General features: G+C 37.0%; 1 protein-coding gene across 1 annotated transcript; it reads left to right on the top strand.

The window, feature by feature from the left end:
• The first annotated feature begins 237 nt into the window (after nucleotides 1–237).
• Nucleotides 238–4395, top strand: LOC114250011 (facilitated trehalose transporter Tret1). The gene is made up of 7 exons (XM_089732439.1): nucleotides 238–381; nucleotides 983–1212; nucleotides 1694–2017; nucleotides 2343–2475; nucleotides 2707–2924; nucleotides 3473–3667; nucleotides 4058–4395. The coding sequence occupies exons 1-7, from the start codon at nucleotides 312–314 to the stop codon at nucleotides 4277–4279; spliced, it is 1392 nt and encodes a 463-aa protein (XP_089588565.1). The 5' UTR covers nucleotides 238–311; the 3' UTR covers nucleotides 4280–4395.
• Nucleotides 4396–17375: the final 12980 nt, after the last annotated feature.

Genomic DNA, 17375 nt, shown 5'->3' with positions numbered 1-17375 from the left:
GAATTAGCATTATTGCATTCATTTCATGGATAGCCACCATGATTGTTTATCAGCTTTCATCAGAATTACCTGAAATTAAACACGTGTGATTTAAATAAATAGTCGTAAAACTCTCGTATTCAACCGAAATCAAAACCAGAAAATGTAATTCCACTTAATTTGAATAATAAAACTCCAAGATAACGTAAATATGTCATATCAAACTGGTATTGTAACGATATAGTACTAGTCGTCGAGCTTAGAGCTCAAACGAGCGACACGTATTGTGCAAGTGAAGAGAAAATAACACGAGTCTCAAGAATACAGAGGACATGTCACAAACAAGTGAAGAATCTACGAAAAAAGGACACACATACCTGCAGTGGACATTCTCTATAATATGTATGTATGTGAGTTTATTATTTTTATTGTTTATTTCTGCATATTGTGTATAGTTTCTTGAGTTTGAATAGTGAAAATGAATTAAACATAAAAAATCTGTAAAATCTTCACATTTTTTTATTGCATAGATGGGTAATAATAATTATTTATTTATTTCTCTCTTAAAAATATAGTACAAATACAAATGGAAATCAACCTTATAATTTATTTTGTAAGCCTTTGAAAGAGCTGAAGTCTGTACTAGGTTCAAAGACCTGTATTACTGATCTCCAGGCTCCCTCCTTCTTAAGATAGATTAGGTTAGGTTAAGTCGTGAACAGATGGGTGGATGAGCTCACAGTCCACTTGGTTTTAGGCGGTTACCGGAGCCTATAGACATCTATAACGTAAATGCCATCCCCCACCTTGAGATATGAGTTCTAAGGAATCTAAGATCAGTATAGTTACAACGGCTGCCCCACCCTTCAAACCGAAACGCATTACTGTTTCACGGCAGAAATAGGCAAGGCGGTGGTACCTACCCGTGCAGACTCACAAGAGGTCCTACCATTAGCACAAGAGGTCCTACCCCCAAATTCATAATCTTAAAATTTTCTTCCAGCAAACATAGCCTACTTGAATTACGGGTTGCAAAATGGTTGGATTTCACCGTTCGCAAAAAAACTACAGTCAGAAGACTCACCGACCGGGCGACCGTTGACCAGCACTGAGTTTTATTGGGTAGCTAGTGTATCATCACTGGCGGCAATGTTGGGTGTGTCAGCATTCGCGGCCTTAGCTGATGGACTAGGCAGAAAAATCGGGGTCGTCGCCGTGGCTGCGGTGCAGGCTGTGAGTACCTTTTATGGAGTAGTTTAAATCAGGAGCCGTAATTTAAGGTGCAAGAAGTGACGGTAAACAACTGGACGCTCGTTGTATGTCAACAGTATGATTATCAGTTGTCTAAAAATGTGGGCTCATCATGAAAGGAAAATCAAAACTGGGTATTTTATCATTACTCTTGTGAAAAGAACATTAGAAATAATCTTAAACAAGAAAAACTAATAAAATCATGTAACATTAATTATGTTTATGGGATTGATGATCATGATATTGTAATACAATATAAAACAAGAATAAAATCTCAAACATAACTAAGACATCGCCTTTTATCATTTGTATGTTTTGTGTTATTTCGGTGTACATTCGTACTAAGGAGGAACATTCATTTAAGATATTAAAAATTTGACGATTAAAAAACAAACATTTTATTTTGATGAATAGACGTCACTATTGATAAAATAACTGGTATTAAATCTAATATTATTTTTAGCTCTGCTGGATCATAAAACTGTGTCCTTCAACAACAGTAACTCTGATAATTGCGAGAATCTGTAGCGGCCTGGGAGCTGGTGGAGCTTTCGCGATAGTCCCAATGTATATAAAAGAAATTAGCCAGAACAATATCAGAGGAACCCTCGGAGTCATCATGACAATGTCTCAGAATGCTGGATATTTGATAATGTATTCGATGGGAGCATATATGGAGTATTATACGGTACTATGGATAGCGGCTGTTCCGCCGATATTGAATCTGTTGCTGATGCTATTCGCGCCAGAATCTCCTGCGTTCCTATTGAAAAAAGGAAGAGTCAGTGTGAGTAACTCTTAAAAAACAAATCCTCCCAGCAAATTAATAACTTGTATACTTTTAGAAATTTCTCTGTAAAACAAAATGGGCAGAAGAGTATGCTATTGCAATATGTTCAGGTTCAGAAAAGCTAAGTATTTCCACAGTAAATTTATTATTTATTATGTTTTACTTCAAAACCAAAGGAGTAGAAATTTTACCAGCTATATTATGTATCAATAACAAAATGGGTCCAATAAACGTGGTTTAATGATGGAGTGTTAGTGTGTTGTACGAGTATGTTAGAATTATTAGTAACATTATAAATGAAGTTCGGTATTTTATGCTTTAGGAAGCTACTGAAGTGATAGCAGGCTTAAGAGGCTTAAATATTGATGACAATGTAGTTTTAAATGAAATTAATGAAATAAGAAAAGAAGACGATTTTTACAAGTCTATACCCAATATTTCGTTTTTTGGAATCTGTAAGTATCTAATATGAAATCAATAATTTCTCTAACATATATTTTTCTGATAGGTCACACTTGAATGAAGCTGTATGCGGTTGTATTATATAATGACTGAGGTCTAGAATTCTACACCGTATCACGCATATACCTTATATTCTGACTTTCATTGTATACGCTAGTTAGTTTTGTGTACTTGAACTATCCGTGTAAACAAACAGGAAGTGAATTTGGTTTTCTCACTTGCAGTTAAACAGCCAGTATGGCGTCGTGGATTTTTAATAATGTTCGTAATAATTAGCACCCATGGTCTAAACGGCGTATTTACTATAGTAACATATGCTTCAACGATCCTGCGAGCCTCTGGAATAACATTAAATCCTGAACTGCAGTTATTAAGTATACCAGCCTTTATGATAATATCTTCAGCTCTGTCCATAATGCTTGTGGAAAGAATGGGAAGAAAGGTATGTTGAATTGTGTATACGAATATCATAAATTATATGAGCAAATGAAAACGTGCTAAAACATTGCTAATAATATGTATTGATTATTTTATTCCTATCAAGCAAATATCAGTATCAGTATAAGATTTTATTAACTACATATTTCGAACTTTATTGAATAATTACGCCTGTTACCTATTCTGCATCAGATATAGCTTTCTAAGAGCTGTATATAAATTAAGTTACTGATTTGGAACTTTAGACGTTAGGCAGCGGCTTGGCTCTGCCCCTGATATTGCTGACGACCATGAGCGACGGTAACCACACACCATCAGGAGGGTCGTATGCTCGTCTGCCTAAACGGGCAATAAAAAAAATTTTGAATATACACCACTCATCATTTCATTCTCCTGCCCTTCTCCCAGTCATCTGGGGTCGGCGCAACATGTTTTCACCTTCCATACTCTTCTGTCATATACCATTTCTTAGAATGTCTCAGAATGTACACCATTATCGCGGTATATTTATTCCGAATTCACTCTCATTCCATTCATTTTTACGATTTCCAGTTCCTTCTAGCAGGTACATATATAGTATCAGCATTCTCATGTGGAACATTAGCTACGACGTTACTAATGCAGGAAAATGGATTTGCTACACCAGGCTGGTTGCCAATTGTAGCTATTGTAGCTACGGTAAGCTGCTATGCGGCTGGAATTTTGCCTCTTCCTTTCGTTATTATGTCTGAGATGTTTAACTTCCAGGTAAGTACAGCTTTCTGTTTTATACCTGCTTTGTTTGTTAGGATAACGGACAATCAAAAATGGTGTGTTAAAAAATGTTAAAAACTAATTACAACCACATAATCTGTTATCTCGCACACGTTCTTAACGTTCATTTTTAAATATTCTATGGCTTAATAATATATTTCATCTTTAACAGATATCCAATTTAAATATGAAGATGCACGATCATACTTTATAGACAAGTATAATATTTATCTGATTTCGTCAAACATTACTAAAAAAAACTGAGTGATCGTTGTGTTGAGCCTTGGGGCCTTGGGGGCCTTCGTCCAGTAGTGGATGTCGATCAACGAATTATAATGATGTCAAATAAATGTTTGTTGAAACTAATTTCTATTTGGCTTTTAGATCAGAGCAAAAGTGATGAGTTGCATAATAACCACAGGCTGGTTAATGTCATTCGTCCAAGCAGCATCTTATGGACCAATCACAGAAATTTTAGGCTCCTCCGCGGCCTTTTACTTTTTCGCTTTCGTTAATTTATATGGTGCAGTTACTGCTCTTTTCTTTTTACCCGAAACAAAAGGTAAAAGTGTGGAAGAAATTGAATTTGAATTAAAAGCAAAGTAGGACTATTCAATACTATACTTAGGTATATTTGGAGGATGATAATCTAGAATAAAAGGGAAATGAAAATGTTTATGCAATTAATATTTCCGAATCTAATCAATAACTTTTTGTATGCTATTCATGAAATTAATTTAACTGGTAATATGGAAAGAAACTGTGAATAAAATCTTGATTGTACATCAAAATAATATAATGTTTTTTTTTCCTACCTTAGCTGATAGCCTTGAGAGGCTATTTCAACTTAACCTAGTAGGTGAACTGACGGGGCTCAAACCGGAGTGATGCTAACACTGACCCTAGCAAGAGCAGTGCTTCGCAGAATCTACCTCCGGATCGGAAACGCGACCCACTGAGAAGATCCGGCGAGAAGCTCAGTGGGCTGTGTCTATGGGTTCATTCACTCGTCGAGCCCTTCGTCGCAAGCGACGGGTTCGACAAGGACGGTGACCGGTGCTGTGGTACCTAAAAGCACCGTTAATGGATCGGGAGGATCCGTAATGACGTGCTTTGGGCGACGTCGACTTTACCTTTCGGTCTACAGGATCTGGTATGTAGTTTCCAGTGGCCACGACAAGAGGGTTCTCATGTCGTGCCGCCTTCTCAAAGTGGCGCAATGATGCCGACTGTTACTTACTGACCGAATATAATGATGACTCTTGGACGTAATATACAATAATATATTGTTTGAACCAATAGGAAAATTTTAATTTAATAACTACTTTAATACTAAATCAGTTTTAGTAGCCCAGTCTTTGAATTTATTTCATTGTTGTTTAACATCTTCGATCACACGGAGCTCCTATTGTTGAGTGGGTAGCACAGGGTTATGAGGTCTTGGATGACCCCGATCTTGAGACATGAGGACAAAATCTATTTAAATCTATGTAAATGCTGTCTCGCCGTTGATCTTGTTTTTATTTTACTATACAATATTTTTATTATATTATTATCACGTATATTATTCTATAATCGAGTAAAGAGTTCATTAGCGCATGTTGGGCTAGTATTTAAATATAAAACGGTATATCCAATTAGATTTAAGGCCTAAAATTAAAAACCCCAATCCTGCATCTATCTAACTGTTGATAGAACCTCTCGTGAGTCTGCAGGAGTAGGTACCACCACCCTGTCTATTTTTGCCATGAAGCAGTAATGCATTTCGGTTTGAAGGGTGGGGCAGCCGTTGTAACTATACTAAGACCTTAGAACCCATATCTCAAGGTGGGTGGCGGCATTTACGTAGATGTGTAGATAGATGTCTATGTGCTCCGGTAACCACTAAACACCAGTTGGCCTGTGAGCTCGTCCACGTACCTAAGGTATAAAAAAAACAAAAAACTACAGAACGCTGCATCTACAGCTGGTCTACAGAAATCTACAATTCTCCTGTTTGGCAGATATTATGGTGGCAAATTTTTTCTTTGTCGTTGGGCGATAAAATTCTGTAATATGATCTAGCTGCTCTTTGCTGGAGCTTCTCATATCAGAAATTAAAGCTCGGTTGCAATATTGTTATTGTTGTCTAACACACTGACTGATTTTACGAAGCTTTCTTGACTATCAGTATCTTACAGATAGCTCGAATTGTGCTACTTTATGAAATGGCAGTAGTTTCTTGTTCACCCCTCTAGTTTCATGATACTCTCTCAGAATTGGTCCAATTATGGTGAATAGCTTTATGTGCATCCTACTTAAAAATCCAAAAATTTGATTAACACATATCTATACTAATATTATAAAGAGGAATGATTTGTTTGTTTGTTTGTTTCGAATAGGCTCCGAAACTACTGGACCGATTTGAAAAATTCTTTTTCCATTAGAAGCCGACATTGTCCCTGATGAACATATGCTACTTTTTTTAATTTTTTTTTATTTATTTTTTTTTGGTTTCATGTGTGTTTTAATGTTTCCGAAGCGAAGCGAGGGCGGGTCGCTAGTATCTAATAAAAATATTGTTAAAGTTCAGTCAAGATTAGAAGTAGATTGCAGTTAAGTCACAAATCAAAGGTGTCCATTCAATAGAATATCTGTAATTAAAACCGTCCCCGATAATCTGTAGAAATTGAATACCAAGACTCGCCCTTTCATTTAAATAATAAAATGAAGAGTTCATCTTAAGAAGTTGCAAGCCATAATGGACCAACAGAAAGATCTTCTCCGTCATCTTTGTATCTCCCCATGAAACAACGAACGCGGATAAAATTTATGAACTTTCAGCGTCCAGATTCTGCGCCTACAGGATATATTGTAGTAGAAAACCACATAGTTTTGCAATGAACTTGTATTTATAACGATATTCTGTATTTTACTACGTTGATGAGGCATATCGCATTGTATATTATAGTAATTAGATCGTAGTTTGTGCAAACATAAAATTTCCATAACACCCCTATCGTTGGTCACCACAGGAACTATAAAACTGTCAAAGTGGTTATGAACACAAGGAATGCAGAACTAAGCCTTAAAATCAACTTTAATGACATTTGCGACTCGATAGAATGAAAAACTCAAAGCATCATTTGTAGAAAGAAGAAAATTTAATTTCTTAGAATAAGGAAAGCTGCGTCGACCGACATCATTAGTGTATCTGAACGCTTTGAGATGTCGACTTCATCTCGGAGACGCCAACATTATGCTGCAAACGTATTGAGAGATATTACTGTCATTGTGTACGGATTAATGCGGCTTCATATTTTGTACTGTTCAGCAAGTAACCTTTGTCGTCTGTGTATTGTATATTTATTTTATCTATACTAATATTATAAAGAAGAAAGATTTGTTTGTTTGTTTGTATTGAATAGGCTCCGAACCTACTGAACCGATTTGAAAAATTCTGTCACTGTTTGGAAACTACACTATTCCCGAGTGACATAGGCTTAATCTTTTTTGAAAAAAATTAGGGATCCTTACTAAAACTCCAATAATGTAACCCAAGGTGTAAAAAAATTTCCTAAAATATTCTTTACATCGCGTGCCCTGTGAAAACTATTGATGATAGAATAAAATAATGTACTACGACTTTGTAGAACGCATTATTATTTACAAAAAGTTTCGCGGCAACATAATATGTCTTTGTCATAATATGTCATAATATTGTAGTTATGCAGCAATAAGCGTTCTTTTATTTAAAAAAGTAAAACAACGTCAAATATCGTTGAAATTTTTGTTAAAGACCCGAGCGGAGCCGGAGCGGGCCGCTAGTAAGTAATAAAATGATAATTAGAATCACACCTTCCTCCCTAACATATCTTACCGAAGTCATTGGATTGAAATTATTGATAGCGTTAGAATTCCATTTTACGTTCTAAAACGAACAATAATAAACGTGTAAAGCGGTTTTATCGTTATCAGTAAACAGAAGCGTTTAGCCGGTATCTGCGCGGCGGCCGAGCGCTCCAGTTGAGGCGATTCAATATCCGCAGCGAACGAGAACGCCTCACTCTAGTCATTTCCGTCGCCTCTACACATAGGAGGGACGTAGTTAGGTCATAGATAGGGGTCTGATTAATTTAAATGTGAGTCAGCAATCGTTTGCGGTACACTCGACGTATTCAATGTTCAAAAAGCGGGCACTTCAAAAATACTAATCACTAGACTTGGAGTACAGGTCTGCCATCCATTTCCTACCATCGCCTTTCGCATGTGGTCGGACCATGAGACAGCAAAAGCCAACCAATACTTTTTTGCTGCAGTTAGGTAAGCAAGCTTAGAAACACTTTTTTTATTACTTAGGTGGGTGGACGTGCTTACAGCCCACATGGTGCTAAGTGGTAGCTGGAGCCTGTAGACATCTACAACGTAAATGCCCGCCCACCTTGAGATATAAGTTCTAAGATCTCAGTATAGTTACAACGGCTGCCCCACCCTTCAGACACATGTTGAGACAAGGCATCAAAGTTTTAACAATATACTTATTTTAAGAAAACCAAACACTCACAAAAGAATAGAAAGATAAATAGAAATGATAATACAGTAATAACTGTTAAGTTTACATAAAGAAAATAAACTTGCAACCACAACGCGCTAGGTAAGTGTAGAAATTGAAGAAAGAGTGCATTCGCATGAAGACCTTTTTGTGATCATCAGTTATTAATAATTTAACGAAAAGGAAGTCACAGGTAACTACATTTTTTCTGTTTAATTGTATGAGTATATCAGAGGAAGTGTGAAAGTGGCCCCGGTAAACAACAAATTAAGGAGCGGACGGTTAGCGTGGTATGGACATGTGATGCGTAGAGAGAAGATGCATGTGACTAGGAGATGTATGGAAATGGTAGTGCAAGGTAGAGGGGGAAGAGGTCGACCGAAGAAGACATGGATGGAGTCTGTGAATGACGATATGAGAGAGAGAGGAGTGAGTGTTGAGATGACGGCTGATAGAAGAGAATGGAAGAGAAAAATTAGCTGTGCCGACCCCACATAGTGGGATAAGGTGGAGAAAAAGAAGAATTGTCTATCGAGCAATCCTTGTCGCTGTATCTGTAACTTCAAAGACTTGCTTCGGAAATGACGGCTAAAAGTGTACTTTCTCTGCTCGATATTAATTATTTCACACTTCACTTTATGAGAAAACAATAAACCATAACAAAATGACTGTTCTCCTTTTGCACATTATCCATATTCCCCCGACCCCCAAGGTACCTTGATACGGCCCACTTTACCATTATATCTTCGATGAGAAGGCCATTTGCTTGTAACCTGATTTCTATAAGTTATATGAGAATACTCTAAAAGCGCTAAAAGCTGTGAAACTCGATATCATGAAAATTCATAAAGTGATATTAACTAAAACTAAGATATTATGAAGAGTTTTTTGGCTTGAGGTGGCTTAGGAATCAGTCATTTCTGCTAATACTGTAACAATTAGAACGATTAATTTTTGGTTCGTGACCTACCTAGTTTTTAATAGTATCAACATGGCACATGCACAACGATGTGAACGCCACTGACCAACGACCTAAGGTCAAAGCTTCAATTTAAAGTATTGTAAATGGGAAATATGTACTTTAACAGGAATATTTAGGATAATAATAGGTTCAAGCTGCGTGCTGTCAAGATGAACTATATTAAAAAATGTTGGGAATTTTCTTAAAAACTGCGAAGAAACTTTTTCCCTCAACCCATTATAATATTTAGGATATTTTAGAAACACCAATTTCAGTATTCAAATTCTCAAATAATCAAAATCAACAGTATTTATATGTTACCATAAAAATTAAAAGCAATATATTTTTCATTACTTTACCATGGAATGATATGCAGTTTTATGACCAAGAAGAATCGAAAAGAAACTCAAGACTTACTCTTTTTCAAATTTGCGTAGATCTACAATCAAAGAATCGTTTTTTTTTTTAAACTAGTGCGTACAATAAGAATGACTTTAGCTAGAAAAGCACTGGTCATAATTATCGAGCACTGGCCACTGACCTGCTCGTACTGTTGTTGGTCATCTCAGCCTGTACATTTCCTACTGCTGAAGATAGCGATCTAGAAGAACATAGGATGTCCAGTGCATCCAGCTCGTTGCCATCTGCATCCAACATGACTCGGCGATTTTCACCGGGTCGTCGGTCCATCTGGTAGGTGGATTTGATCATATTGGCAACATCTTGATATTTATTTTAGTTATTTTAAATTTTTTTTGTATCCTACTAAATATTAGAACCTACCTACGTCTCAGGTTGAGCTGCGATTTTGTGATGTTTATGGACTTCATAAATTACCAGCTGACCCGGCAAACGTTGTATGAAAACTATGTATGTATATGTATGTATGTATGTTAGGAGTATGAAAAATAAATACTTAGTAGCCGATTCTCAGAACTACTTAACATGCATATAAAATTTCATGAAAATCGGTCAAACCGTTTCAGAGGAGTATGGTAACTAACATTGTCACACGAGAATTTTATATATAAGATATTTACAAAGTAGTTCTTGTGCTTATTTGCTCATCTAGATCAATAATAAGTGGATCACGACTGAGTACAATAACGTGTATCTGCGAGGAAAATAGATGGACATAGAGGAGAGGTTTAATTTCAGACGTATTGTCTGAACAATCGATCCAATGCCAGGCTGCGTGTGAACGAGTAATTATAGTGAAGCTCTCACTGTGCACAAGTGAGCGTTAAATCACGGAGATGCAGATTCAGTGAAAATACTCCAGTTGTCACTTGTTGAAGTATTAATATTAATAGAGGTCCCCCAGTAGTCGAAACTCGACTATATTTAATTGAAATTATAAGTTTGAACATTATATATACTTCTAAAATCACAGATTTCGCCAAGACGCTATGCTACAGACACATAATATTTAAAACAAACTTTGGCCGTCGTAGACAGCTCGTTTGTCTGTGCTATGGTCTGTTTAATTCGAGCCTCAACAACTTTTTAGTGTCAACAAATTATAGCTGTGCTTTACTTGAAGACATAAATAAATAGGGTTGTCTCTTAGGCTTCTAATATGATGCATATTATGATCAGTTCCATTAGCTATCAAAATCGTTTTCAATAAACATTTATTAAATAGAAGTTCTGCAGAGCTTTGTATATGTTTTTCATCTAATATTAACGGAGCCTTCATTGTTACTTAGCACGTTTTAAAAATAAAACGTCACTTTTATAGTGCTAAAATATCAAATACAAGAAAAATACATTTCCTTATCCGTCTCTCTCTTTAGTGACCAAGCGCTGAACCTTTCAAATATAATATCATTAATATTCATTAGGTGGCAGCGGCTGGTGTTCTGAAGGCGGCGCTCCTGACGGGACTACTGATCACCGTCGGTATTTGTTCCTTTCCCTGTTAATCCGCTCGTAATCCAAAGGAATTGTACTCATTTCACTATCTTATTTGTCTATTTTTTCGTATTATTAGTTGTGGGAAACTGTGATTGTAGCTAAACCTAAGTGAAAATAATATAGGCAAACCAAACACTTCTTGGTCGACATACCTGCTCATCAGAACGTCCCAGTTTGGAGTTACAAGATAATAAAGAGTTTCCACCATGCTGCCAGCTCCCACTACGAGGCATTCAAATGTTCCAGTATGAGAAGTTTTACAGTACAAAGGAAAATTCCTGCCTATTTCTGCACCACCACCCTGCCTATTTCTACCGTGAAGCAGTAATGCCTTTCGGTTTGAAGGGTGGGGCAGCCGTTGTAGCTTACTTGAGACCTTAGAACTTATATCTCAAGGTGGGTGGCGCATTTATGTTGTAGATGTCTATGGGCTCCAGTAACCACTTAACACCAGGTGGGCTGTGAGCTCGTCCAGCCATCTAAGCAATAAAAAAAAAACCTCATGTCTCAAGCTGGTGGAAGTGTATACGTTGTGATATCTATAGACTCCAGCATACCCTTAACAGCAGCCGGACCCTGAGCGCGTTCATTTATACTCGTAGTATACTCGTAGATACAGAATTATCAAAACTCTCAAATACAAACCCACCAATAAAAATGATAAGACGCGCACACAAAGTAATCTCCATCAGGCTGTGTGCTCAGTTTCTCAGAACATCCTCGTGTTTGTCACAAATATTTATTGTAGTAACCGGTCCTTCGATACACTGTCGACAAACAAACCTGCCCTCATACACTCAACTATATCGATGAAGTACTTCTAAGGGAAATGAGGGAATATATAGGTATGTAGCTTGAGAAAGGTGGTTTCTATTGGGTTTTTTTAGATATGTGGACACAATGTTTTTGCTAGTAATCTACCCTTAATTATTGCAGCCTGAAACTGTCACAATGTCTACAGTGCTAAAAGTATGATGTATAAAATATTAAGTACTAGCTGACCCGGCAGACTTCGTAGTGCCTCAATCGATAAATAAAAGACCTAAACTTTTGTATCAAATAAACTTAAAACAAATAAAAGGAATCCGTCCGACGGTGAACACATCAGAGGAAAAACAAAATTGTTCTTTTTATTTAATTCCGAGCATTTTCATACTTATCTACCTTTTAAACCTTCTCTGGACTTCCACAAATCATTCAAGACCAAAATTAGCCAAATCGGTCCAGCCGTTCTCGAGTTGTAGCGAGACTAACGAACAGCAATTCATTTTTATATATAGAAGATAGAAGATTTACCTTTCAAAGAGTGGGAAATCAAGTGCTTCCTTTAAATAAAGGCTTTTTATCACAACAACAGCAACATTGTTGATGTATTTGTGAATTTATAATTTGTAAAATTATGCTCAGATGTGGTCCAGCGCAATTGTTAAGCTATATGAAATTATTTTGCTATATTATACGGTACTATTACTCGTAGTTGAAGGTATTCTTATTAAAACAAAATAACATGAATTAACCAATGTATAAAACTTTCGTTCGTAAAAACGGTGCTAAAGTGATATGTTGTACGTAGATCAATATTTTCTCTATTTCAAATTTAAGTCTTCATTGACATTCTCCGAACAATCCCGGTTTTATTATAAATCCTTACTTTTCCACTGTAGGCATTTTATGAGGTCGATCCACGAGACGTATGTAAGCGTCGGCTGTCGTAAATTTTGACAATAATCTTCTAACAAACATTCGTTTGAAAATCAACCCTACGCCTTGGCGATAACGTGTGTGGTTGTAGTAAAACGTAAGTTCGTAAATTCGAAGAAAATATGTATCTTCTACGTCAACGAGGCCTCCGGATTACCGATGTATGGATCGTTAATACCACAGTGAGCTTGTACGAAATAAATCTAATAAAATACAAGAGTATTCGAGAATTCACAAATGAACGACAGACAACGTTGAGCTGCTGAAGTGTTGTCGTAAAGTTTAAAAAATAATATGATATTATATTATGATCCTTTAAATCACAGGCAAGCGCTCTACAGCTGAGCCGTGAGCATCCTTACACTTCTTGTTATTCGTGTAATAACATTCGCGACATATACCTAAACCGCGTACTTCAGAATAAACAATAAAAGACTTAATTACGTTTTCTGTGATATAATAAGAAAAGAACATTTAAAGCCCTTAATCTCTGATATAATGAATATTAAATATTAAACAGTAAACAGTATATAAAAACTATACAAAACTCAACTTTTTTTTTGTACTGAATGACAAACTTTGCTCTATAACACTGAAGAAATATCCTTTTTAAAAACTAAAGAGTTTTAAGTAATTAAGGTTTTTCTTTACATGCATATCACGTATTTTGTCTGCCTTTTTTTATTGCCTTTGTATGCAGACGAGCGTATGCTCCGTATGGGCCGTATGGCCCACCTGATGGCAAGTGGTCACCGTCGCTCATGGACGTTAGCAATGCCAGGGGCAGAACCATTTAATTATTATCTTATTGCGGGGACTAGTTAACGAATTCACGGCTCACCCGCTATTAAGCCGTCACCGGAGCCCACAGCCGTCACAACGTGAATACGACTTTGAGGCACGAGGCTGTTGTTCGCAGGGCACGCGATGTAAAGAATATTTTAGGTAATTTTTTTACACCTTGGGTTACATTATTGGAGTTTCAGTAAGGATTCCTAACTTTTTTCAAAAAAGATTATAGCTATATATCACTCGGGAATAGTGTAGCTTCCAAACAGTGAAAGATTTTTTCAAATCAGTTCAGTAGTTTCGGAGCCTATTCAATACAAACAAACAAACAAATGTTTTCTCTTTATAATATTAGTATAGACGACTGTCGCACCCTAGAAACCGGCTCGTAAGACTGCTTCGCGACCGATGTGGCCCGACGGTGGAGCCCACCCGTGCGGACAGGACGGTAAACTGGTAAATTTGCATTTTTGTAAATCTTCAGGGCTTGTTATTACGAGACGTCTTTCCGTCTTCATGGTAATGACTCATTAAACTAGCCGTATACACGGCATCGACACGTATTCCCTTTAGCGAAATGGGTAGCACCAGATGATTGATGATTTCAATACCGACATATTCATACCGCTTGATATGAGTACACCGGACGATTTATTAACTTTTAATTTCTTGAACATAAATTAAAAATTAATGAATACGGTTTAATTATTTATATGGATCGAGCACAACATTTAATAGACCGAGTCTATAGTCGAACTAACATAATTTTCAATAAATGATATCCTGCAATTTCATGTTTATTTATTCATCCAGTATACTCGTACGTCACCTTGCTCTTAATTAAAACAGAAGGAAATCCCAAAATTTCGTTTAATCACCGAAATTCCTGCCTATAGATCAAGATTCTTAGCTCCTCCTGCCTTCCCAACGTAATTTCCGAAGCATTTCCGAAGCAGCTAATAAAGGTGCCGAAATAAATCCTCGCCAGTATATCCTGGCCCCTGGTAGTGCGTGACAGTAACGCTCAATTAAACGGATGTTTTATTAGCCGAGCTCAGGTAGGGAATCCAGTAAATTTGGAAGTTATCTTCGCACACTGATGTCTGGAATTCAGAAGATGAAATTAGTTTAGGATTCGGGTATTCGGATTCGATACGAATGAAATATTTGGTTCTCGTAAGATGCGTGTATAATGTAATGGATAGAAATACAGGAACAGAATTTGATATAATGTTTAGATACTTATTACTTAATGTGCGTCCAACTTATGTTCTCGTTTGTCATAAGGATGCTCACACTAGCCATTCATTGATAGAGAATATAATAAAATTACTTAATGCACTCTAAACGATATCACTGAGACAAAAGACTGAAGGTTTATTTGTAAAAGAAGCTGTAAAAAAACTGGGAGACAAGCTTATGGATTTTAGAACAATAATGGGCAGTACTAGTTACAATGACAGAAAGTTACTAAGAATTTTCAATCGCATCTAGTGGTATCGAGTGTTTTCGAGTAAACAATGTATCTGTCACTGTCTACTAAAGTCTTTATATCACGACGAACTAGTTATTATCTTCACAATGAAGTTAGTAAAATAAATAAAAAGCAATTAAATTAGTCAACCTCATGAGGTCAACTCTTTTCTCAGCATCTAGAACAAAACTAAAAAGAACACGGATACCTAACAAAACAAACAATGACGGCTGAATTTCGTAAAGTAAACAAAATATTATATACAAAAGCATAAAAATAAACTGTCAGCTTATACCAGAATCAAATATTTATTCAGCGTCGATCTCTGAAAAAAGTCCGGGTCATATTGAACGTTCAACATTTGAACTCATTTCAAGGGTATAATTTTTTCGGGTCACAACAACGTCGGCTACAATGGGGCGTTAATCTCTGGGGTTAGAACGAATCTTATTGCTGTTATATTATAATATTTATATTTAACTTGCGGACCTGGTCGCGCTTCGTTGAACTACTGTAGATTTTGAGCCATATACTTACTAATTGCAAACAATCTCACGGCTATGTCTTGAGTTTTTGTTGGGTTATAATTATCCACATGTCGGGGTCTTGCTTCTCTTTGATGAGTACTAACGAAAACTTGAGTATTGGAGATTTCTGGTGGTAGGACCTCTTGTGAGTCCGCGCGGGTAGGTACCCTGCGTATTTCTGCCGTGAAGCAATAATGCGTTTCGGTTTGAAGGGTGGGGCAGCCGTTGTAACTATACTTGAGACCTTAGAACTTATATCTAAAGGTGGGTGGCGCATTTATGTTGTAGATCTTGTCTATGGGCTCCAGTGAACACTTAACACCAGGTGGGCTGTGAGCTCGTCCACCCGTATAAGCAATAAATAAATAAATAAATAAAACTGGTGAAAAATTGTGAATGAAACCAAACAAGATACAACCCACCGAAGAACCAGGATGATCGAACGATAATCTTAAAGATCAAAGTTAAACTGACAATGTACTGGCCACACATATTGCAGAGCCTTTGCAGCTAATAAAGCAAACGTAGTTTCAGATTGAGATTACAAACCGGCAAATACAGTGCCAGTGGCAAGAGAAGTGCGGAAAAGAGATCACTATAGTTAGATAGTTGTATTTAAATCATTTAACACCGTGGCATAGTCAACTAATTCTGGAAAAAAAAGTTGATCTAATCTAACCCGCTCATGATTTATTAATCCTAAGAGAGAAACAAAAGCGATCAGATTAAACGCACCAACAGGCAGCCAGAATGCCACGGGTATAGCCTTAATATCGGATCCTGCACGGGGCGGCCCATTAATATCAATAAGCGAGCCAGATATTAAATTAACGTAAATTCCCAGCCATTAATCAGGATTTGTTTGTGGCTTAAAATTTTACTGTGCGGAGGGAAGTGTTTCTTAGAATCGTTTTTAGCCTGGTTGAGCTCGGGGCCTACCTGATATTAAATGGTGACCAAGGGGCATGGCACTGCATCGTGAATACTTCAATAATTTAACGTTAATAATTCAACATTGAAACTACGAGCTCAAGGTGCTACCGAAATAGATGCGTTGGAAGTCAATAAAATAGAAATATATGTTCTAAGGTCTCAAGTATAGTTACATCGGCTGCCCCACCTTTCAAACCGAAACGTATTACTGCTTCACGGCAGAAATAGGCAGGGTGGTGGTACCTACCCGTGCGGACATGTATCTAATGGGTATACAGATTTATTTTGCAATGTTATATTTGTAGGGCGCGGTGGGGGGCTTTTCGAGGTTGGGTTGTCGTGACTGTATCTGCAGCTATGAAACAATCTATCTAGCAGCTGATCAATTCTAAATCAAACCTATACTCTATTATAATCTCATATCTGGGAAGGGCTTATGGCTCGTAGAACAGACGTCCGCCGGAGCCGAAAAGTTCTCGAGTGGCAACCACGCACCTTAAGGTAGACCGACGACCTATTGCGGTTCGCGGGAACTAGCTAGATGCAGGTAGCGTAGAACCGCTCACTGTGGCGAGACTTGGGGGACCTAGGCTTGATCTGTGGGCTGAAAGATAGATAGATTTGAAGGCGTGGAATTTGAGACTTGTTGTGTCAGTCCTGTGGATGGAAATCGCTATGATGGTTTTCTAATCTTGTAATTGTTATTTGTATCAATTAATATGATGTGTACATTTCCACGGTGAAGAAATAAAATCGTGTAATAAAAGCAAACCAGCAAAAATATACGAATCTGCATATTAGGTGTTATGTGGTATTTTTAGTCCACCCATGTGAGTCCCACGCATCTCTTGTTATCCATGTACCCGTCT

The sequence above is a fragment of the Bombyx mandarina genome, chromosome 13, assembly GCF_030267445.1.
Source record: "Bombyx mandarina strain Sakado chromosome 13, ASM3026744v2".
NCBI classification, from domain to species: Eukaryota; Metazoa; Arthropoda; class Insecta; order Lepidoptera; family Bombycidae; genus Bombyx; species Bombyx mandarina.
This window is presented reverse-complemented; position numbering and strand designations above follow the sequence as displayed.